At 46.2% G+C, this 24,519-nt stretch overlaps 1 protein-coding gene across 2 annotated transcripts in view; it reads right to left on the bottom strand.

Annotated features, from left to right (window-relative positions):
• The window catches only part of SPTA1 (spectrin alpha, erythrocytic 1), a 65,405-nt gene that overhangs the window by 681 nt on the left and 40,205 nt on the right, over positions 1 to 24,519 (bottom strand). Inside the window, exons 32-51 of one of the 2 annotated variants that reach the window (XM_040452495.1) lie at positions 24,141 to 24,303; positions 23,748 to 23,879; positions 23,110 to 23,247; positions 22,838 to 22,942; positions 21,534 to 21,742; positions 20,038 to 20,158; positions 19,412 to 19,533; positions 18,516 to 18,648; positions 14,744 to 14,842; positions 13,645 to 13,807; positions 12,960 to 13,036; positions 9,574 to 9,783; positions 6,781 to 7,077; positions 5,622 to 5,734; positions 4,431 to 4,448; positions 3,891 to 3,942; positions 2,709 to 2,896; positions 1,740 to 1,793; positions 1,208 to 1,354; positions 451 to 595 (exon numbers count right to left, since the gene is read on the bottom strand). In XM_040452495.1, coding sequence (XP_040308429.1) covers positions 451 to 595; positions 1,208 to 1,354; positions 1,740 to 1,793; positions 2,709 to 2,896; positions 3,891 to 3,942; positions 4,431 to 4,448; positions 5,622 to 5,734; positions 6,781 to 7,077; positions 9,574 to 9,783; positions 12,960 to 13,036; positions 13,645 to 13,807; positions 14,744 to 14,842; positions 18,516 to 18,648; positions 19,412 to 19,533; positions 20,038 to 20,158; positions 21,534 to 21,742; positions 22,838 to 22,942; positions 23,110 to 23,247; positions 23,748 to 23,879; positions 24,141 to 24,303 — 2,686 coding nt within the window. The remainder of the gene's footprint in view (positions 1 to 450; positions 596 to 1,207; positions 1,355 to 1,739; positions 1,794 to 2,708; positions 2,897 to 3,890; positions 3,943 to 4,430; positions 4,449 to 5,621; positions 5,735 to 6,780; positions 7,078 to 9,573; positions 9,784 to 12,959; positions 13,037 to 13,644; positions 13,808 to 14,743; positions 14,843 to 18,515; positions 18,649 to 19,411; positions 19,534 to 20,037; positions 20,159 to 21,533; positions 21,743 to 22,837; positions 22,943 to 23,109; positions 23,248 to 23,747; positions 23,880 to 24,140; positions 24,304 to 24,519) is intronic. The other variant, XM_040452496.1, reaches the window with a different exon arrangement.

The following is a 24,519-nucleotide window of genomic DNA, read 5'->3' as shown; positions in this document are numbered from 1 at the left end:
TTGAACCTTAGGGACCACAGAGACTTAGAAGCAGCAGCCAGCCCTGTTCCCACCGCACACCTTCTCCGAAATCTGTAATTTCCCAGGAGTAAGACCAGCCAGCCCATCTTTTCAACCAGCCCCGACCCAGAGGCTCCCCTCTCACTTTGACCACACACTTTATCCCATTCCATAAACTTTGGGATAGGAAACAGTTTTCCAAATTGAGTTTCAGGTTTGGAATTGACTGCTACAGTCATTAGAGGATGACTCTACATTTTTACGCCGAGACAAGACAAAATGAAAGGTGAGTAAAGCAAATGACAAGTTGTGCAGTAGAGTGTCTGAGCCAAGAGGACAAAAGGTGGGTGGGGGAGGGTAGCTGCCAATGGGAGGCTGCCCCGGCCCCAAGTAACCAAGCTCTGGAATACGATGGGAGCACAGTGACCGTGGACGCAACTGAAATCTGACCTGCTTCATGTCGTCTTTGGTAATATAGGCCTTGCCCTCCGCCAGGGCCTGGAAGCCGTTCTCTATTTCATCGCTGGACTTGATGTTCTCTGACTCCTTGTCAATCAGGAATGAGGTGTAGTCCTCCAGAGTGATGTAGCCCTTCCTGGGGGACAAATGGGCTCAGCTCTCTGAGAACGTGGGCTGCGATCTCTGTTTTGACTCTGCTTCCCACACCCTTGCAGCTAAACCAATGCAGCTTCTGTGGCCCCAGCCTCTGCTCCCGGGGGAGCCCTCTGGCCGGATGTCCCTCACAGTCTGCAAGTCTCCACCAGCCCCAGTCCCCAGGCGCTTCAAGCTTTTCAAGTTGAATCGAAGGCCTCAATTTCTGGTCTTGTGGCATCCTTGGCATTGGAAAGAACTAGCACCTTCATGACTGTCTCCACCCCACCCCCACCCCCCATGCACACAACCCCACCCCCACCAATTGGGTATCCTAGGACCTTACAGGGAAAGATGCTTCTCTCAAGAACCAGCTGAAATTCATAGATGAAAAGTGAAAAGCAGGAATCAAGCAAATTGCAGGGGCTGTGCCTGAGCTGGAATCAGTGCCATGCACTTTGGAGCTGATCCTACCGAGGCAGAAAAGGCTGCCCAACTCATGTCTATACAGTCTGTGTCTTCCTATTCCTGAGATGAGTTAACAGAGTCATGTTTTATGGATCATTTCACTCTCTGCCCTGGTCTCCAAGCCCCATTCCCTCAGTCTCCTTCCTACCTCCCTGGATCGACGACATCCAGGAACTTCTCAAACTTGGGCTCCGGTTCATCGTCCTCCACCATGGGCAGGTAGTAGTTGAGTCCTCTGAGGCAGGACCGGAAATCTCTGTGACTCAAGCGCCCCGTCAGATTCTCATCAAAATGTCTGAAGAACAAAACCATTTTATCAAGTTCCATGGAGAACCAGATAAGAACAGAAACGGACAGTTCTTGTGGGACTGGCTGAGGCTTTAACGTGCCACAGGTCATCAGAGGGCTGAGTGGAGAGCTTGCCTGTGTTTCTGCACTATTTTTAACCCGGTGGATGGAGTAAAGACAGTCAAATGGGGAGCATGAGAGAAATTGCATTTTCTCAAGTCCAGGAATTCTCATAGACACATTCAAAGCCGTGACTTGAGGCTCATTAACACGTCTAGATCTTCATTTCAGATCTTACCAAGCCACACTGAGGGGACAAATTTAGTTATTTGGAGATTCATTCTGAATGTGTTGGAAAGCAAAGAACGGGTCAACTATGAAGATCTACTCACTTATAGGTTGTGCTGAACTCCTTCAATGTCTCCTCACTCACACCTATGGTGTCTCTGAAAGGAAAAGCATGAAGTGGCCCATGAAATGAAACGGAAAAACATCAGAAGGCTTGCCGTGTGGAAGAGAGGGATATCGGTGGATAATATGCTATTCAGATCATCTAGTTCAGGGCTTGGCAAACTATGACCCGTGGGCCAAATCTAGCCTGCCATTTGCTTTTGCACAGTTTAATGGGCTATGGAGGGTTCTTTACCTCTTCACGTGGTTGGAAATAATTAGAAGAAGAAGTGTTTCATTCAACATTAAAGTCGCACGAAATTCAAATTTCAGTGTCCATAAATAGAATCTTATTGAAACACGTACAGGCTCATGAATTTGTGGGTTATTAATAGCCCTGTGTCTCTACAACAGCAGAGTGAGTAGTTGCAACAGAAACGACATGGCTCTCCAAGGCTGACGCATTTACAATTGGTCTGTTTACAGGGAAAGTTTGCCAATCCCTTGTCTAGATAACAATGCTGTCATTGTTATCGACACCTCAAGCTGCTTTGACATAATTAATTTATTTAGAAAAACAAGCGAATTTTGCTCTTCTGGCTCTCCACCTTGACTATTTCTTGCATTCTAGACATCTGAGACAGGCTTTTACAAAAGGGACTGTTTCCTGAAGAGATCGCATAAGAACAAGGGACTCTGAGAACTGAATGACGAATAGCTTCAGGGGGGATGGGGCTCTGTCCCCTGTCTCAAAATAGATTCCCATATAAAAAGAAATCGTCATCCTGTGGGGCAGCAGAGAGAGACGGAGAGAAAGAGAATATTGATTAGTCTGGAGATGGCGTGCATACTACCTCTGAAGCAGCTCTTTTATAAACAGTACCCCAAACTCTAGCCCTTGGGGCTCACTAAGTTCCTGACACCCAGTACCACCCACACCCTGCCCAGCCCTGGTCACGGGTCCACAGTACTTGGCTTGGATCTGTTGTTCCAGGTTGTGCTGCATCCGCGTTCCCAGCTGGTGGAGCTGGTCCCACTGCTGGGCCAGCCCGATGGTGCTGTACTTGATGTCCAGGACCAGAGCCTCTTCTAAGTTGTCTCCCAGATCCTCAATCTTGGTCAGCTGGCGCTTCATGGCCTGAATCTCCTTCTGTTTCCGCTAGAGAAGACCAACAAAAGGAAAGAGCGGTCACACAGGGTAGCTCCGAACCAGGCGATGGTAGAGAAGATTAAGAAGCTGATGGGTTTGGGTTTCCCCGGCCTGCTCCTGAATGATTTTCAGGCATCTTCCTGTCCTCTGTGAAAAATGAACTGCTCAAGAGGTCCACTTCTGTATTCCTCATTTATGCGATGGTGGGAAGGTTAAGTGATGGGACGTCTGTCATTCTGGACATCTGCCATATAGAAGTCTAAGAGTTAGCAGTTACGTGCTGCAGGAGAGAGGAGTAGCACTTCCAGGACGCCTCGAGAGATCCTCTACATTCAATCGTATTATTTTCCCATGTCAAATGACAACAGAAATTGGGGAATGCTCCAGATCGTAGGCCTGGAGCTTCTGTATCTGTTCTCCTTTTTTTTTAAGTTTATTTTAAGTTTATACCTCTCTCAAAAATAGAGAGAGAGGAAAAAGAAAGACAAAGAACATGCATGTGCACAGGCACCGGAGAGGAGCAGAGAGGATCTGAAAGATCTGATGGGGACAGAGGATCCGAAATGGGCTCCATGCCGAGAGCAGACAGCCCCACACAGGGCTCAGACCCACGAACCCTGAACCTTGAGATCACGACCTGAGCTGAAGTCACGCACTTAACTGACTGAGCCATCCGGGCACCCCGGCTCTCGTTCGTAATCATCATCTTAATCATAATGATGTAGGCATTATGAGCTCCATTGTACAGATACAAAAGCTCCGGTTCAGACATTGAAGTCAACTGATGTCCTTGTCCGTGAAGTGTCAGTCAATGGTTAGAATGCAAATGGAGGGCAGGGTTGGGACTAGAACCTTAAGCTCTTGACCTTCAGGCCCGGAAATTTACGTAAAAGCACTACTAGGGTTGCCTTTAGGTTCACGTAAAAGTTCTCCTGGTTTTCCTGGCACTCCTTGTAATTCTGAGTTCTGGCAACATCCTCAGCTGATGCTCAACATCACTTACTTTATTTGCTTCCAACTGGGATTCCAGGGTTCCCGTCTCTTTGAGCAAAGACCTAGTTAAGAAGCGGAGGAAAGTGTTACTCATAGAATCAGAGGTCAAGATTTCACCCAGACGGACTGACTCTGATAGCCTACGTTTCTCCACCTCCTTATCTTATTATAACGGCCTCTTCAGAATGAATTTTCACACCAGATTTTCATGAAACCAAACCCTTCTGTCAGCTAGCAAGTTGCCGGACAGATGAGAAGGGAAGGAAGGTCTGTCCTCATTCTTCTGTGCCTGTGAGAAGGCTGCCGTAGTCCCCCTGATTCTTACTCTGGGACATACCCTTAACCTAACAAGGGCAAGTCTCCCCCTCGGGGGGTACAGGGCAGGATGATATACCCTGTACTTCTCTTTCCACCCCAAGCTTCCACTTAGGTGCCATCTCAATCTGATGGTGACGATGGCAAAGATGCCCCATGCTGAGTCCTCCGTTTGCCTCCAGAATATAACAGACACATCTATGACAAAACAAACACGGTAACACAAAATACTGACCCATCCAGAAAATAAGCCCTGGGCGTGGAGGTCGGGAGCAGCGATCAGAAGAGAGAAAAGAGAAACCACGTGTTAACATGGATGACTTCAATGATCTTCTTTCCTCAGATCTAAGAAATATTCTAAATCTTCTGTAACCAGAAAAGAGGAACCTGTTTTGCACTGTCCCCAGAGTCTCGCCCCCTCAGAGGAGCCTCTGTGCAGCTCCTCCTGTCCTGGGATGGAGAAGAGCTCAGGTGTCAGGTGACCATGCGAAGTGTCGGGGACACACTGCTGGGGGTGGGGGTGGGGGTGGGTGGGACGGACCACACCAGAGGCAGAGGATGATGCACTTTGCTTTCTCTGTCCTCTGTCACCTGAGTTTCGGCCATGACACAGGATTGCTTTCTGCTCATTGTCTGGTTTTTCCTTGCTGGGTTTGTGGGAGCAGTCGGTATATATTACGGACTGTCGAAACCACCACTTTGACCACATTTCTGACCCACCTGCTGGAGACGGCCTACAAACCTTGACATTTATGCTAACGTATTACACCTTCCGAGTCTCTTCTTTTCCAGGTCATTTGCCCCGGAAGATGTGACAAATGTTATTGTCATGTATAGGACATTCTGCATTTAATAAAAGCAGCCCACACCTATTATCTCACTGATTTTCACCACGGCTTCTTCTTAGCGATGGGGCAGCCTGCGAGCTTCATAGCAGGTGTTCACAGTAGGCTCCACCTTTGGTCGTGCCCATAAATACACACGTGACCTGGAGCAAGTCAACTCGCCTACTGATCTTCTTCCCACACTTGGGGACAGAGATAATCGAATCGGCTCTGTGCACATTTCAAGGTCTCTCTGAGAGTTAAGGGAGGTGACGGGTATAGAAGCACTTTGTAAAGTGCCAACATAAGGGACTGCTATGGTTTTTAGACTTTAATCACAGGCAATGGGGGAAAGTGAGAGCATCAAGGAGAGAACATGGAAGGCAACACGACGGGCAGTGGCACGAAATTCTCGTTTCTTGCTTTTGCACGGACTGACTTAGAAAACCATCAATTCCAGATGAAAAACACAGACAGGATCTGGTGATTTTAGAACACCATAAATCCTATAGGACCCCCCCCCCCTCCCCTACTCTCCTCAGACATGCATTTCACCCCCGTGGTGACACAGGGATCATGGGTTTGGGGACAGCACCACACACCTGGTCTCCAAGATCCACTGAAGGAAGGCACTGGCATTCTGCTCAAACTCCTGGCACATCTCAAAGTTCTTGACCTGTCTCTCCTCCTCTTTTTGTAGCTCCTGCTCCCGTTCCTAAACCCCGAACCACAGAGAGGAGAGTGAACGCTGAAGACCTCTCTTTGAAGTAAAATAGCTGCTTTGTTGCTATTCTCAGCTGCACATCTTCCCCTGATCTAACCTGTCTTCCGGAAGCATGTAGTACGTGCTCCTATGTCATCCCGCCCTTTCCTCGCCCCCGAAGGAGAAGGAAGCTCCCATCATGCATCTGTAAGACCAAGCCCAGTGACAAATAAGCTAGTAATAAAGGCAAATCATCTTTCTTCTCATTTGTTTTCTGGGTGAAATTTTCATTTAAATGAACATAAAAGGAGCCTTTTAAGGGAAAGCAGCCTTCCTTTAGGGAAAGGTAGTAACGAGAGTTGCCATCTAAAATTGGTGCTATTTTCATGAAAATTTTCTGCTAAGCTTTTTAATATCTTCTCCAGTTTCTATGATAAATGTCATTATAGACAGAAAAACACAAACACATAAAAAAAAAGGCACTTTGGAGGTATGTATAAAATGCGTGCCTTGGATGGGGGAATTCTAGAGACTGTGGACATATATACGAACCTCGTGAACTTTCCATAGCCCATTTTTTTTAAATGTTTTTATTTATTTTTGAGACAGAGAGAGACAGAACATGAGCAGGGGAGGGGCAGAGAGAGAGGGAGACACAGAATCCGAAGCAGGCTCCAGGCTCTGAGCTGTCTGAACAGAGCCCGACGCGGGGCTCGAACTCACGGACCGTGAGCCCTGAGCTGAAGTCGGACGCTTAACCGACAGAGCCGCCCAGGTGCCCCTCCATGGCCCATTTTTACAGCCACCTCCTGGAACTTGTGTTCTCCTCCCTGAATCACTGCTCACCACCCGGAGGCATGAGAGTGTCTGAGCTCTGGGGCGTAGGGCTATACCTTACTGTGGATATATTTCCAACATTTTCTTAGATAGATTCCATTGCTGTCCCAACGTGTTTATTAATAGCGTCCTTTCCTTCTCAAAAGGCCCCCCAACTTGTATACTAAATTAGGTGGTCACGCTCGCCACAGCGAAAGAATGTCTCTGCCGTGTGCCGTTACCTTGATGATGTCATGTAGGTGCTTCCAGACCTTCTCCAGCACCTCCATCGTCAACCAGGTGTAAGGGCTGGAAGGCACGTCTAAGGCCTTAATCTGCTGGTCCAGCTCCAGCAAATAGTTGAAGTCCGACTGGGCCCCCACCAAGGAGGCCAGGAAGGCCTCCTGGTCCTTCTGCAGTTTCCGTATCTCGTTCAGGGAAACACAGTGCACAGGCTCTGACAGGTCCTCCTTGGCATTCTCACACCAGTGGTTGAAAGCGGAAGCCTTGTGTGCAAATTCCATGAACAGCTCCTCAGCCTGCAGAAGAAAAAGCCACCTCCATCTTGCCCGATAAAACCCCTCAGCAAAAGAGAAGACTGAGGATATAAAGAAGAAGAACGCCCATCTTCAAATATTAGGCGGGTCAGCAACTGTAGGAGGGCAGAACGGAAACCACCGAGCACCATGTGCTCAGCAGGCGGGCAGGCGAGTTTGAGGCCTGGCGCCCTGGTTGAGAGTAGCCGAGGCCTCCACCATCTGCACGTAAGGAGGCGGAAGGACTCTTAGCATTGTTTTAACTCCGAGAGTCCGAAAGAAGCGAGGGCCATTTTCAGCCATACGATTTCACAATTTGTTATTCTGAAGTCTGTGCTCCAGTTCTGCCTGTCACACAGGGAACGTGCAAACATCAGTGTTACATGAATGCATGGATGAACGTTTGAATAAGCAAATCATTTATGGGCTAGGCCAGTCTATCCACACCTCTCTGATGTCTCTTTGTCTGTACTGAGTTCTTTTCCTGCCTCCCTTCTAGAACTTGTTCAGGGCTCAGCTCGTGCTTGAAGCCCCTGCTTAAACCCAGCTCCCACCCTCTGGTCTGTACCCTTACTCCTAGGTTACTGTCTGGCGTTCTCCATATGCTCTCAATGACTCTGAATTCTCCGAATTTCTGAACAACAGAAATAGCATGGATTGTTCCAAACACTGGTGATCAAAACTAGTTTTGGATTTAAAATGTATCATAGATTTGGGGCACCTGGGTGGCTCATTCAGTTGGCCATCCAACCCTTGATTTCGGCTCAGATCATGATCTCGCATTGTGGGATCAAGCCCCATGTCCAGCTCTGTGCTGACAGAGTGGAGCCTGCTTGGGATTTTCTCTCACTCCCTCTGCCCCTCCCGCATGCTCTCTCTCTCTCTCTCTCTCTCCTTCCTCTAAAATACCCACATACATACATACATACTCAGCAGTTTATACTTCCCAAGAGATTTATCTTAAGCAAATATGAAAATGAGTTTTCATCCCCAAATATGTTGGTTTAAAGAGGAAAAAATTGGCCTAAATGGAAGGGAGATTACGAAGGTACTACACCATTACATCTTACCCTGTACTCATTTGGAATGTATATGCTAAAAATAGACCAGTACAGAGAAATTGACTTGGTTCCTATACAGGAAATTAAAAAAAAAACGTATGAAGTATTTCGTATTATTTTTGTAATATTATGGATCACCTGAGTATTTTACAAAGATTTTATAATCAGAAAATAAAATAGCAAATCTCTTTGCAGTTCAAAAATTAAGCTAAATAGAATCAGAAGGTAAAGCATCTTTCTATCTAGAATGCATATATGTGTGTAAAGTTGCCCCCAAATTGATTTAATTTTTCACTTAAGATTTATTTCTGTAGGTTCCATACCAACAGAGTAGTTAGCTAGGCATCCAGACTGACTGATTTTTGTCCGTGCGTCTGTTTCCTAATTCCCCTGCCTGCCTTAACTTGCTGCCCGGTATAATACTTATGGCCTAGGAGTGCTCAGTAATGTCACTGACCATCCTGACTTCCTTTTATTATTGGTATTTTTTATGATCAACATCCAATACCTTAGCAGCCACCACTAGAAAGAACATTCTCATCACTTATACCTACATAGAACTTAGTGGTTTGCACTGCATTTTCAGATCCATTATCTCTTAATAGTCATAACAGACCAGCAGGAAACAGTCGTAACATGATCCAATTTCATAAATGGAGGAATCAAGGCTCAGAGACGTTAAGGGACATATACAAGGTCTCCCAGCCAAGAAAGATCAACACAAGGTGGGAACTCAGGTTTTACTGGTTGAGTGCTCCTTGTGTCTGGGCTAGAGAAAAGCCCAAGGACAGCCTTACCTCCCGCCTGTCACTTTAGTTCTTTCAAACACTAGGACCTTTCACCCTTTGACCCACCTACTTCTTCCACTACATGTGCCTGGCTTCTCTCTCAAGTCAGCTGGACAACTGACAAGTCAGTTTTAAAAGAAACAAACAAACAAACAAACAAACAAACAAACAAAAAACACAACGTATCAATCTAAAAAAAACCCCAATAACTTCTTGTTCAGTAAGAATGCCAGGGCGCCCAGGTGGCTCGGTCGGTTAAGTATCCGACTTCGGCTCAGGTCATGATCTCATGGCTGGTGGGTTCGAGCCCTGCATCGGGCTCTGTGCTGATGGCTCGGAGCCTGGAGCCTGCTTTGGATTCTGTACCTCCCTCTCTCTCTCTCTCTCTCTCTGTCCCTTCCCTGCTCATACTCTGTCTCTCCGTCTCTTAAATAAACATTAAAAAAACTAACAAAAAATTAAAAAAATAAGAACGCCTTTCTGATCCTTTCCATGCAGTCACTCAAATGTCTCTAGATTACCCAAACAGGGTTTCCAGTATCTATTTCTGGATTCCATGGCTAATAGAATATACAGATAGTGGACGACTGATTATGGCTCATCTCTCTCTCTCTCTCTCTCTCTCTCTCTCTCTCTCTTTTTTTTTTTACCTTCTTTAGGGGAAGCTGCTTCTCCAGCAAGTTCTGTCTGTGGGCTGCAGAGGCTTCCAGCAGCTCCCCCCAGCGCCTCAGCAGGGCAGCATGGCGCTCCTCAATGGCTTTGGTCTGGCTGTGCTGAGCGGCCACCAGCTGGTCCTTCAGGTCAGTTATCTCCGACAGCCTGTCTTGCTGGAAGCTCTGTAGGCTGGCGTCCAGCGTGTCCTGGGAAAGACCCAGACAGAAGCTGTGAGTGGAGATACAACCCAGATTCCCGGGGCCAGTCACACCTGGGTTCTACCAGATCTTTTATCATGGACAAGACAAGGTCTAGGAAAGGATTAGAGTGATGACCAAGCAGAAGGAGACGTAACTTTGAGACTTAGGTGAATGTCTGTGGTTGGAAGTATGGCTGAGTTTGAGTGGATGTGTGTTTTATAACCAGACCTTAGGGTAGGTGTAATATTAACATTAAGGGAATACGGGAGCATGGGACGATCTTCTGCATTTTTTGAGTCAAAACTAAATGCTTCCTCCAGCTCGCATCCTTTCTAAGACTCTTTTGCATCCTCTGTTAGGTTTTGTGCTCTGATTGGTAGCACACAGCACACTATCAGAGATCTTGGAGGTATACACACCGACAACAGACCTCTTGTGGGGCTCAGTTAGATCACGATTCATGGTGTGTGTGTGTGTGTGTGTGTGTGTGTGTGTGCGTGCGTGGTGTTGAAATCAACATCACAAAGTTCTGGATACTGAACTTCCAGATTTAATAGGGTGGCTTGCCTATGATTAATTCTCCCTTTGAGAATAACTATAACTGCTGGATAAAAGCACAAAACATCAGCTGTTTGAAAGAGAGCAGAATGCAACTCAGGTAACGACACCTCAAAGGATCAAAATTCTAGAGAAGAGGAAACAGTATTAAGGTCAGAGTAATATTCTCTGTCACCTTTCCCTATGACGTGCAGGCCGCACAGGCCAAGAGGTTGAGGGCAATGCAGCTGCTCCGAGCTCTTGATAATCTCAGGAGGCTAAAGAGACAGTTTCTGGGGAATTGGGCAGCCAGGGTGGAAAATGAACTACAGAAAAATAGGTTCGATATTCTGTCTGTTTTCTCCTCCAGGCGTCTACAGATTCCGAGACTGCACAGGCCAGGAGTCCTAGAAGCCCAGCAGAAACAGTAGCAAAAAGTCAAAGATGCTAAGTAGGCTCCTTGCTAATCTCACAGCGCTGAGTTGAAAACGCAAAGAGGGGAAGCCCCCCTGAAAGGCGTTTAGTTAAACCCTTGAAAGGCCTGAGTAAGAGCCAATGAAAAAAAGGCAAGTCCCCACCCCCCAAAACGAAATTATGTCTCGTATCATTTCAGTCCCTGACCAAAAAGTAGGGGTTAGATGGGGGATGGAAGTGTTAAATCATAAACATAAGTAAATACTCATCAGTTACATTACTTTAAATGTATATAGACTCGGGGTGCCTGGGTGGCTCAGTCGGTTGGGCGTCTGATTTTGGCTCAGGTCATGATCTCATGGCTCGTGGACTCGAGCCCCGCATCAGGCCCTGTGCTGCCAGCTCGGAGCCTGGAGCCTGCTTCGGATCCTGTGTCTCCCTCTCTCTCTTCCCCTCCCTCGCTCACGCTCTGTCTCTGTCTCTTTCTCAACAATAAATAAACACTACAAAAATTTCAAATGTAAATAGACTCACCCCTTCCAACAAAATGATCAAATTAGATAAATAAAGCAATCCTCACTGTGAAATTTATAGCAGACAATCTAAAATGCAAAGATACTCTGCACTTCCATGTTTATTGCAAAATTGCTTGCATTGGCCACGATAGAGAAACAACCTGAATGTCCATCAACAAATAAACAGACAAAGAAGATGCGATGTGATGTGATGTGATGTGATGTGTGTATAAAATGGAATATTATTCAGCCACCAGATGGAAGGGAATCCCGCCATTTGTGACAATTTGGATGAAACTTGAGAGCGTACGTTAAGTGAAATAAGCTAGACAGACAAAGACAAACACCACTTGATGTCACTCACAAGTAGAATACAGAAGAGCTGGACTTAGAGAAACAGAGCAGACGGGTAGTTGCCATGGGCTGGAGGGTGGGGAAGATGGGAGATACTGGACATAGGATACAAACTTCCAACTAAATGATTGACTAGTTCTGGCATCTCACGTAGAACACGATGATTACAGCTAATACTCCTGTATTATACACCTAAAACTTGTTAAGAGAGTAGATCTGAAATGTTCTCAGAAGAGGCAATTATGTGATGGGAGGCAGGTGTCAGCTACAAGGCTAATCATTTTGCATTCTATACATGTATCAATTAAACAACAAAAATTATAAAACATACACACATGAATGTAAAAAAGAAAACAACCAAAGGATAGAAATATGGACTGCAAACACTAAACGAACAAACAAAAAAACACTGGTACTCTAGATTGTGAAAAAGTAGACTTTAAATCAAGAAATGTTATTAGAAAGAACATTTCATAATAAAAAGGATTCAGTTCATCAAGATGACTCATAATTCTAAATGTCAACACAACCTTTAACTTAGCTTCAGAATATATAGAAATAATGGAGCATTTAAGCAACACGATCCACAACCAAAACCTGACAGCTAACAAAAAACACTGCAAAGTACACATTCTTTTCAACTGGACATAGACTATTCACCAAAACAGACTACTTTCTGGATGTAAACCAAGCTTCTAAAATAATAGAGGGTGTGTTTTTAAAACAAAGAATTAGACAAGATATAAATGTCAAAAAAGATAGTAAGAACATTTCCAAGTGTTGGGAAATTCAGCAAAATACAATATGGGATAACCAATGGGTTAAATAAGAAATTAGAAATGACAGAAGCATTTTAACTGAGTGAAAATAACAAAAGTAACATATGAAATTGTGAGGTGCTGCTAAAACTTTACTTACAGGGAAATTCATATCCTTATATCAAAATATGAGAAAAGGAGTGGCTAAATATTTGATAATCTAAATAAATATCCACCTTGAGAATTTTTTAAGAAAGAAGTTAACCCCAAGGAAAGAAAAAGAAAATGAGAAAGATATAAAAAGGTATGAGTGGGATAATATCCAAAGATATAACAGAGAACAATAAAAAAAAAAAAAAAAACCCTAAAGCTGGTTCTCTGATAAAAATGATGCACACCCAGCAGCAGCAAGACTGAGGGGAGGGAGAGAGAGAAAAAAAACTAGCAAATTATGCATATGGGGAAGAAAAAGAGGAACAATATTGCAGGTCCCACAGACAGTAAAACCACAGAATTGGGGGATGGAATAATCCTAGTGTTCAGCTTCCGTGCACGTGGGCTGTGGTCACCATGGGCACCTGCCCACGAGCAGCCCTGTCCTTACCTGCTTTGCCGGGAGAGCAAGTGATGCAGTGAGGTCTGTATCATTGCCATTGGTCTTCAGACTTGCTTCCTTCTCAGCTAGAGAGCAAAGACGATTAATTAGAGGGGAAACACGGTTGCTCTTGAATCAGCTTTGGTAAGGAGAAAAGGAATATTCCCTGCAAGCCATTAGAGAGCCTCCTGACTCCGGGAGTGAGTCATTTATTGGAATATGGGAGCAGTGGGGGGCTGATGGGTGGTCTCTCTGGACTTATGCAGTGCAGCCCTGACTGAAGCTGAGCTGGGACCAACACTTCTGGGTTGTTTGGAAGCCAAAGGAAAATTGCAGATCAGGCATGAGTTAAAAACAACCAAACACGCTATTTTTTTTTAGAATGTTCTGCTATAGCTCTGCCCTTCTGAGTATCACATGCGAAATCACCAATTCCCCAAAAATGTGTTTTATGGAATTGTGGTCCTCAGTCACCCCTCAGCATGTTTGTGTGTGTGTGTGTGTGTGTGTGTGTGTGTGTGTGTATGCACACATGCATGCACATGTGAGTGTAACTATGTCCAGAAAGGGTAGGAGTGAGTGATGAGGGAGCATCTCTTTTCTCACCGGAAGTGAGAAAACTGCAGAATCTTTCTACCGATGGAATTTACCAGCATTTCTCACACCCAAGGACCTTGGCCTTCACATGCCATACCTATCCAGGCCTCCACCACATCAGCCTTCCAGTTGAACTGCTGAAAGTCATAATCATCTTCCAATTGCAACTTCCAAACAGCCATCGCCTTAGCCAGAGAAGGGATCTTTTCGGTCAGAGCCTGTATCTTGGTGGCTACCTTCTCCGTGTGCTGACTTTTCTCCTGAGACACCAAGATGGAGAAGAGAAGGAACAGATACACATTGGTGGATGTCCATGGCTAGAAGTTGAATTCTTTAGTATGATAAAAAGGTGGCATCTCTCTCATTACAAATACGTAACTATTCTCCTCTGGGTCGACTGCAGTTATCGTATTAATTGTATTTTTCATCCGTGCTGGGATGGTTACTTCCACTCTAGCATTTAGGAGATCCTCTTGTGTGGGGCCGCATGAGTGTGACTTTCTTAGCTGGAGTCCCCTCTGTTTAAGGATCTTTGTATAGTACTTAGATCAGTGAGAGTTTATAAAAACAAGCATTTGTACCAAAGGATGATTCTCAAATTACAAAGGGGTTTCAGTGTGGTCCTCTTTGCTAAAGGCGCACAAAGAACTTCTTTATGTTTTTACAATACTCTATAACCAAAGCACGCGATAAGATGTTTATAAATGTCTTACAGTGAGTAAGAGGGTCAACAGGGGATTTAAGGAAATCTGAGAGATATGCCTGTAAGAACTAGAAATAAGAATTTCCAAAAAACAGCGACTGAAGAGATAATTATGTGCTCAGAACAAAAATAAGATAGCTAGGAAGAGATTATTAAAATTCAATGTATGGGGGCACCTGGGTGGCTCAGTCGGTTGGGCGTCCGACTTCGGCTCAGGTCATGATCTCACTGTTTGGGAGTCTGAGCCCCACGTCAGGCTCTGTGCTGACAGCTTGGAGCCTGGAGCCTGCTCTGGGTTCTGTGTCTCCCTCTCTCTCTGCCCCTCCCCCACTTGTGCTCTGTCTCTCTCTATCAAAAATAAATAAACGTAAAAATATTAAAAACATAAAATAAAATAAAATTCAGCGTATGGTTTTAGCACAGCTCGTGATTCTGTATTTGGACCAATCCCTTTTGGAAAATGATCTTGGCCTGGAATCCCTGAAGTATTCACCTTATTTAAAATATCTTCTCCTTGAGCACACACATCTTGCACTCGGGTCTCATGGACAGCAAAGTCATTTTCCAATGCTTCGTGCTTCTTTAGCAAGCTCTGTGGAAATGAGTCCGTGAGAATCGACACATCCAAGCCTGGACAATCTAACCCACCCATATTCTGACTCCCATTGATGCAACTCACAGGAACAATTTGGTTATACTAGGGGGGCATCCACTTTTTCCTGCACAATGCCACTAAATGCCTCCCCTAAAGCTCTCCACTTGCCAAAAAGGGCAATCCTACCAGAAAAGAAAGAAGTAAAAGAATACAGTGACACTGTTTCTAACTTACTAGGGTGAACGTAAGCTTTTCTGGACTTTGGAATGAGAGTGTTGGTCAAGGGAATACACACGGATTCCTCCATTTTGAAATGTACATAATTCCATGAAATGCTGTATCTCACAGAAAAAGAATAAGTATCATCCTATATTAAGAGTGGGCATAAAGGCAGGTAAGGAAGGCGCTGAGCTTTTTTGAATCTCAGTCTCGAACTTCTCTGGGTCTAACTGCTGCTGGTAGGATGGGGAAAGGAGTGTGGACAAAGCCCAGAAGCAGTGAGTCTCCTCCTTCTTTGTATTCTCCCGAGTGTTTTCCAGACAAGGCAGCCCTGCCCACCACCACCCTCCATCCACGAGGGCCTGGGCTGGCTCGGCTGCCTCCTCCTGGTCCTGTCCCCAAAGCACCCTGCCCACTTCTCCTTCTATACCACACACTAGCCTGGGCCACAGGAAGAAATGGATTTTGTGTGACTAACACGCTTTTTAACTGCCACATTTTGCAAACAAAAGAATTTCAGGATACAAGGTGTTCTTAGGCATGGTTATTTCTTTAAATACAAGATGCACTACATGATATTGGATGACTATATATTTCATCTTTATGCAGAAACTGTACATGGAGATTGGATACTGATCCACAATATAAGATAGACTGATTTAGCCGTGTTTTACGTACACACAATATATGAAATAAAGTCTCTTTAACCCCATCTCCTTCTGTTTCCAATCTCTTTTCTGTGCTTCCCCTTGGACACTCTGGACAGCTCGGGTGCCTCACATCTAATTCATGCTTCTTTAAATAAAGTCTAGGTGTCCCTCCTTCAAATTTATTCCTAAGTCCTAAGTAGGCTCCTCAATGTTGTGTTAAAAGTTGATAAGGCCAAAGCTTAAAACTTCACTTTAAATATATCTTTTATGGTTCTTGTAGTTGTAAGAAGTTGATCAGAAATATCTTCTCTTCTCCTCACATGTTAAACAAAGAGAGAATATGCGATTGGGGTCAGGAAATCTAAATCCAACGACAGGTAGGCAACTCTCTTTTCTTATATTTGCCAATCTATACGGGTCCAAGAACCCCCAAACTCAGAGGACCAATTGTTTTCTTGATACAAGATGACACAGAAAGGCTAGGTGGATAGGTATCTTAAGGTAATGGTGAAGATTATTAGCAATAAATCCTCATAAAGATCTATTCCTGGAATTTGTATGTTACTGCAAAGACTTTTCATTAAAACGAGTCTTTGAATGTGATGGTCTAAGTGTACCTATCGAAAGATCCAGATTGGCTGAATGGCTTTAAAAATGTGGCCCAGCTATATGTGGTCTACAAAAGCCGCACTTCAAATAGAACAGCATGAGTGGGCGTGAAAGTGACAGGCTGGCCGGGAGGGACACCTGCAGAACAAAGAGCCACTGGACAGTCACAGGCACAAAGATGAACCGCACCCGATGCCTCATCTCAGACGACAGTGAACTCAAAACAGCTAATGGACCTAAAATGAACACGTAAATCTCTAAAGTTCTAGAAAAAGACATAGCGGCTTTTCATGATCTTGGGCGAGGCCAAAAGTTTGCATTTTTGACACAGAAGCACAGAAGGTCAACAGTTAAAGGAAACAAACATTACGCTAAAGAAAATAAGGCAGCAAATAAGCACACAAAAAATTAGCCATTAGGGAAATGAATATTGAAACCACAAGGAGATACACCACACTCCTATCGGATTGTGTAAAATTAAAAAAATGGTGACAGTACCAACTCTTGGCAAGAATGTGCTAGAAGGCGCCATCACTCACGTGCTGCCAGCGAGTGGGTAAGACGGTACGGCCGCTCTGGAAACAGTTGAACACTTTTATATTTTTATGCATACATACTTTTTTTTACAGAACCAAATATGCAGTGATCCTACAGCAATTGGATTCCTGGACATTTATGCCCAAAGAAGGAAGACTCACGTTTACATGGAAGCCCCTGCATGGATATCGATAGCAGCTTTACTCATAACAGCTCCAAAGTGGAAATGACCCAGGCACCCTTCAACAGGTGACATCCACACCATGACATACCACCCGGCAATAGCACTGAATGAACTGTTGTCACACACAGCCTGAGCGAGTCACCAGGGAACAACGCTGTGCGAGAGGCCAACTGCCCAAAGTTACGGACTGTATGAGTTCATCTATACAACATTCTTCATACGTCCAAAATTACAGAGGTGTAGAGTAGATTAGGGGTTGCCTGGGGTTAAGGGGGGGCAGAGGGAGGAGGGTGTTCTGCAAGATGGTGATGGTGACGTGCTGCCTCTTGACTCTGTCAGTGTCGAAGTGCTGGCAGGTGTTACCACGGGAGGAAACTGAGTAAAGTGCACATAGGACCTCTCTGTATTACTTCTTACAACTGCATGGGTACCTACAGTTCTCAAAACGTAAGGTTTGATTTTGAAAAGCAAAGCCTTGGGAATGTTTGATACGAAAGCTTAAACCACTCATACATGTGCACTGTGTGCACATGTCCCAGAAGACGTTTCAAACGAGAGGAGTTAGTGGTGGGGATTTCATGCCACGTGCAGGTTTTAAGTTTTCCATCGCCAGTGTGAGCCTTCCCTTATGTCATCACATAAGAGTGAATGAATCTCCACAGAGACTTCTCAGTAAATCCCTAAGTTTTAAGGCTACTAGGCGGAGACCTCAAGGTCCCAAGAATATCATTATCTTATGATCACCTTCTCAAAAGCTCTAAAACTCCACCTTAACTCAAGATCACATGGACCACTTGGTCATTTCTTTATTGGAAAACTCAATACTGTATTCACAAGGGTGTCTCTAAGTTGTAGAACTAGTCTACCTGCCAGGTCGCCCTTCTAAAATTTGATTTTCTGGAAAATGCAACCAGTGGCCAGGCATGAGAATGTTTCCAATTAAGCGTAACATTAGTATTTGAGGGAATCTTTAGGAAACCTACCTCTGTGAGGGAAGGCCTGTAAGCATGAAGGACTGAACTCATGAATCACGGGATTGAGACTTGAGTCCTGTCTTCACACCCGATTGATTCTGTGATCTTGGGCAAGTTGCTTGCATCCTCAGACCTTGATTTTTCATATTTAAAATTGGCAGGAGTACCCATATTTCCGTCATTGTTTCCTCCCACCAGGAGAACGATTCTTTTCATGGATGAAAATGTTGACTACTTAAGAAAAGATTTAAATCAGGGGCATCTGGGTGGCTCAGTCGGTTGAGCGTCCGACTGGATTTTCTGCTCGGCTCATGATCTCACAGTTCATGAGATTGAGCCCTGCGTTGGGCTTTGTGCTGACAGCATAGAGCCTGCTTGGGACTCTGTCTCTGTCTCTGTCTCTGTCTCTCTCAAAATAAATAAATATGCTTTCTAAAAAAAGAAAGAAAATATTCAAATCCAAGGGAAGAAAATCGATCATTCAGCCTGTTACTCACCTGAGTAGCGGCCAGTGTGTCCCCAGAACCCCCTCGGGCAACCATAGCTTCCTTTTCACTGATCCAAGCTTCTTCCTCCTCAGCATTGTCCATGAACTTCAGGTATTCTAGGGATTCTTCCAGTCGGAGCCCTCTGCAACAGGGCAGTGAACCCCAGTGAGGATGGGGAGAAGCCAGCACGCGGGGGACTATACTGAGCAGCACAGCCGCACGAGGCAGACGCACAGGACAATCTGATCTGAGCTCCTGTGAACAGGGGGAGGCCCTGACCCCAGAAGTCCTGTTCTGTGGCATCTCCTGCTCCCTGGGAGTCTTTGCTGCTGGGAGAGAGCCTCGTCCACACATGAGTGCCCAGCTGGAGAACAGCGTCAGTGAGCTAAGGTCTCTTTCTATTCTGTGTGCTGCCTCTTATATAGTGAAGGCACCACAAAAAGCTAGATGTTTCCTTCTACTCCCCAGCAAGACACATCTTCCTACCGCCAACAGGTATGGAATTATAGGCAGAAATTATTTGCTTTGGCCATCTGGCTACAAGGGAGGAAATCTACTCCTCGTTCTTTGCTTCCTAGGGGCTGCACATAGGGCCAAGCCTGGGAGCGGGGTGGGTCATACAAAGTAAAACAGACCCGGGGGCCACGGCCCGGTGAGAAGATGGCTGGCATGCGGGGACAACCACGATGGCCGTGAGCGCAGGAGACGGCGGGTGGCGAGGCCGTAGCGGTGGCAGCCGCCTGGCCTCTTCCCTGGGGCAAAAGGGGGCAAGCTGAATGGAACACTGACATCTGGACAGGGACTTTGAAGATCAACAGAGACGGGGAGCTGGGGAGAGCAGCCAATGCTAAGCCCAATACCAACAATCCAGGAAGACAACGGCCTCCGTCCGATCCCCAACTCACCGAGTGTTGGCCAACTCTTTGAGCTTCTCCCATTGTTGAAAAAGATGAGTCAGGCGCTCCTGGATCTCCTCTCGCCCCACAGCAGCCTTGTCTCCCAGCCTCTCTGCCGCATCCAGAATGTTCTGAAGGACACGCCCCCATGTCACACTCCTCCACGGTCTCTCTCTCCCTCTGTCTCCATTTAGTCATCGTTCCCCCCAACGAGGTACCCAGCCCTTCCGACCCTCCACATCATTTACAATCTCCAGTGCTCGCACCAGGCTACACTCCATGACCCGCTTTCTGGATTATTCACGGTCGCAGGGTGACCCTGCTGCCGAGCCGGACCCAGACTTGTCTCCTTCCCTTATGGCTCAGCTCAAGTACAGTTTTCCCAAAGGTCCCAGCCTGCATCCTAACACCAGCAACAGTGCGTGGGGTGTTGAAAATGCCCCTTCCAGGGGACAACATGGGTCTCCGCACAGACCCCTTCTGTCCCCAGGGGGCAACAGGCAGAGGAGGGAAGAACACGTGTGAACTCCATGCCCAGCTCTCCGTGCGCCCGCAGGCCACCTCCGCGTGAGGCAGCCTCACCCCGCTTGTCTGCGGCACGAGGGAGGGCTTGAGATCGCCTCCGCTCTTCCTACCTGGACGGTGGGTTCGTGTGCCTGCAGCTCCCCTGCCAGGCGCTTGTGCTTCCTCAGCAGGTTCTGAACGCCCTGCAGGTCCCTGCCGTAGTCCTGGGAGCTCACTCGTAACAGCTTCTCCCTGGGACCAAGGAAGGAAACCCCAAATGCAGTTTGGACGTGTGAGGCCATCCGAGAGCGAGGGTTTTCTACGAGTGGGCGTGTGGCTGGGGGGTGAGGAGGCGGTAAATTCCGGTAACCACAAAGGTATTTGGTGCCAGAGGCTTTCTGCCAAGCTCCTGGCTTAATCCAAACACCAAGGAAAGTAACATACTGGGGGCGCCTGGGGGGCTCGGTTGGTTAAGTGTCCGACTCTCTTGATTTCGGCTCAGGTCATGATCTCATGGTTCGTGAGATCAAGCATCTGACTCTGTGCTGACAGGGCAGAGTCTGCTTGGGATCCTCTCTCTCTCTCTCTCTCTCTCTCTCTCTCTCTCTCTCTCTCCCCTCTCCCCGCTTGTGTGCTGTCTCTCAAAAGAAGTAAATAAACATTAAAAAAATAACGTACTGATCCCCACCGTACCCACAGCTGTAAGAGCCTTCCCTTTCATTCCCTTGCCTGCCTACTGGCACACCTTTTCTTCTTTGCTCAAGAACATACACTAATGATTGGTTTTCAAAAACATTAATACACACATATCAATGAAGCCATGCACATACCTGACTTTCATGGCTTTATTATTTTTGTCTACTAATATCAATAGTGACTTAGGTAGAATGGGTGCAAAAAGTTGATACTACAGGAGTCATGGCAGTTGGATTGCTTCCAAGTGAACAATGTTTGAACATCGCCGCAAAGCACAAGACAGGGCTACGTAGACAAGATCATATTATCTCATTGCTTCTAAAGTTTTCTAAGATGTCCTCCATGCTGCCCTATATACAACACTTCCCTCTAAGTCATTCATTACCAGCGAGAATCAGCAGGTTTGTACGAGAGGAGCACGAGGAGGCAGGTTAAATGGGAAGTCGGGAAAATAATTTGATTTACTAAGATTTCCCCAAGTGTACTTTTTACAACGAAAGCAGAGTTAGTAACGAACCCATGGCAGGTCCTGTGTCCAGTTCAGTGGCACCTTCGAGTCACAGGATAAATGGGGAATAAGGACAAGGAGGTCGCCATCTGAGTAAGCTGTAAAGGCCCAGCGGTCTCATTCTGACATCGCACACACTGTGAACCCTCTAGAACAAACACACAAGGTTTCTTAATTTTGTTCCCAGAGTGTACGTGAATTGCTCCCTACTTCTCCAAGCCTGTCTCCTTCGGCCTGCATCCAGTGAGGGAATTTGAGAAAAAGAAAACCAGTGTTAAATTTAGGCTAAGGCAGACATGATTAAGAAGTACTATCAACTTTGAGAAACAATGACGCGTTTCGTTTCAGCAGCAAATAGGAACCTGTTTAACAGATCATCTATTCTCCTGGATCATTCACACAGTGTGAGTTGGTAGTACATACTCTATCCACGATTCCTCATCGTCTAGATCCTGGAAGAACTGGAACAAGGCATAGGCCTCTTTCAGCGTCTCGTGGTGTGCAGCCGCTAAGTTCCGGACATTCAGGAAGCGTTCATTGACATTATCCCTTTGCTCCACAATCTGGTCAACGTTGAAAGTCCCACTGGAGAGCAGATGCGTTGCTGATTCATTCAGGTCCTTGAGAGCATCCTAGAAAGCGCAGGGGTGCTGCTCAGTGAACGGAACCCCACAGGCTTTGAGTACATTCTGGATTTCAGCTACCACTGGTTCGTGTTCGAGGACTGGGTGGAACAGATTGCTTTTGAAGATAATTTGATGATTATTCAAGAACAGCTACGCGACCATAACGTTCCCAGGCTGGCCACATCGGGAACACACCCAGCCTGTTCTGCCTGTTTTTCTGCCCTTCTAGCGACGTCGATGTCGTGGGGGAATATCATCGGGTCCTAAAGATCTGGACTTAGAAAGCATTTGACTTCTTGCCCTTCCTGTGCATATCTCTGCCGCGAAATAAAATCGATAATATAAAATTCTTCAGTATGAGCAGCGTCCTGGTGGCTCAGTCGGCCAAGCTTCCGACATCGGCTCAGGTCCTGATCTCACAGTCCGTGGGTTTGAGCCCCACGTTGGGCTCTGTGCTGACAACTCAGAGCCTGAAGCCCCTTTCGGATTCAATCTCTCTCTCTCTCTCTCTCTCTCTCTCTGCCCTTCCCCCTCCACGCCCTGTCTCTCTCTCCTTCAAAAATAAACATTAAAAAATTTTTTTTAATTCTTCAGTATGAAATTAATACCCGCCAACCTGTTTATCATTGCTCCCAAGACACGTATCTGCTTGATACTGGAATGCACTGGAATTCTCCATGGAAATTCCAGAGCGCATATTTAATTCAACTTCATTGCACCTGATGTCTCCTTCTCATCTTTTTGCCCTCCATAATTATGTAAAATAAACTTGCAGTTTCTTTCCAAGACAGATCGGATATGAGCTTTGGAAGATAGTGAGTTTATATGCGTGCATCGTTCAAAGGTAGACACGATAACTTTAGGCCCCTCTTTCTGGAGCCTTAGAGTCTACAGTTGCATGATAACTGGTTAGCAGTGATCATTGCCACAGCTCTGCAGCTCATGAATTTGACCTGACGGTAACGACTGCTGGCTGAGGACACCAGTCAGTTTTGGTCAGGTTTGCCAAGAAAGCGTTCCCCAACGGCCTCCTGAGACGAGGGAAGAAAGCCAGAAGCATTTGCATTCAGCCAACAGGACTGAGATTCCAACACCACCTACCTCTCGGGCCGACATCTCCGTTTCCAACAGCTGATGTTTCTTGAGCAAGTTCCCGGCCGAAGCCAAATCCCTGGCCTGATCTTTCATGGCCAGCAGTGTCTCTGCCTGGAAATAAAGGGATATGCAGTGAAGCTTCCAGATGAAGCCTGTCCTTAGGGAGAACAACATTAGCAACCATGTCCCCCAACTTTCCCCAAGAGAGTCAAGTTAAATCCATTTAACTGGCAACATTTACTAAGCTCCCGTGTCCCCGCCCTTCCAGGTGCAATTACCTCTGAGAGCCAGAACTTAAAGTCCTGGATGCTTGTGTTGAACCTCTGCTGGCGACTCGCCTCATCGAGCTTTTCTCCTTTGTCAGCTGTTTTCTCAAGCAGGTAGTCCCACTGTCTCTGCAGTTCCTGCAGTTGTTTCTGATCCAAAGAAACCTGGGGGTTACTATGATCTTTAGGATCCCGAGTCCTGTGACAATATGAAAGTCTTCAGTAGGGGGCCAGGAGTTAGGGCTTAGCCAAAGTCGGCCAGCACTTGAGGGCCATTTTAAGCCAGTCGTGCTCAATCTGGGTAAAGAACAGCAGGTGCTGGGAGGAAGTCTGAAGAAAGGGCCCTGGGTTGCTTCTACAGACTGATGCCTAAGTGGCAAAACCCTCGGCAGGAAGGATAGAAGACGCCAAGCCAGCACGATATCCCTTGGGCATTAAGTCTGAGGCTTTCTCGGAGCCCTAGGTCCTGGGTTTGACGAAAGTGGTAAGGTCTGAGCCTCACGGTTTTCTCACTTCTTTTGTGTGGCAGCAGAGGGGAGACCGGTAACCACAGAACACGCTCCACATCCCTACCCACAGAAACTCTGAAGTGGGAAGAGGCTTCTCCTCATGTGCCTTTTAGCCCAAACCATCCTGAGCAGAACCCTTACCCTCACGGTTTCTTCATTGCCATCACATGCCTGCCGCTCAATCAAAGAGTTCCCCAAGGTGAGGACTCCCTTCACCTGCTCAGTTCGGCCGTTGACCTCATTTTCAAAGGCCTTGTGCTTCAGGTATTTCCTCTGAAAGGAAATCAGAAACTAAATCACCCTGGAATCTAGGGAAGTGAGATAGATACATTCTGGGTAAAAGAAAAGACTGAATGCGCCGTCATAACTAAGGTGGTGACTTCTGAAGGACTCACCCCTTCACGTTAGACTCAGAAGCCCCTGAGGGCAGGGCAGGGATGTCAACCATTAAGAAGAGTTGAGTGTTAGGGAGATACCCTGCATTCAGAAATCTGGGGATGCCAGAGTTTTCCAAGATTCCCATTTCGAACTTGCCTGAATGTTGGTGGGATCTTTGTAGGATTCATCACAGGCCGTGGGCAGCATCTCACCGATCCATTCCTCCAGATCCTCGAGGTCACGGTAGAATTGTTTGAGGTCAGCATAGTCACCAAGTTTTGTCTGCTCAGCAACCAGTAATTCTTTGAGAGCCTTCCATCTGGAGGAGGAGGCTAGGTCACTCTCTGCCCTCGACCCTCGAGGGCAAATGCCCAAGTGATATCAAGCTTTGATTCCATAGCCACTAATCTTGCCATTTGCCAAACTGTGCCTTCTCCTTTCATTATTTATAGACTGAAGGAGGAAGAGACTTCTCCTCAGGTGCCTTTCGGCCCCCACCATCCTGAGCAGAACCCTTACCTTCATGGTTTCTTCA

The sequence above is a fragment of the Herpailurus yagouaroundi genome, unplaced genomic scaffold (assembly GCF_014898765.1).
Source record: "Herpailurus yagouaroundi ecotype Mexico unplaced genomic scaffold, PumYag 207, whole genome shotgun sequence".
Taxonomy (NCBI): Eukaryota; Metazoa; Chordata; class Mammalia; order Carnivora; family Felidae; genus Herpailurus; species Herpailurus yagouaroundi.
This window is presented reverse-complemented; position numbering and strand designations above follow the sequence as displayed.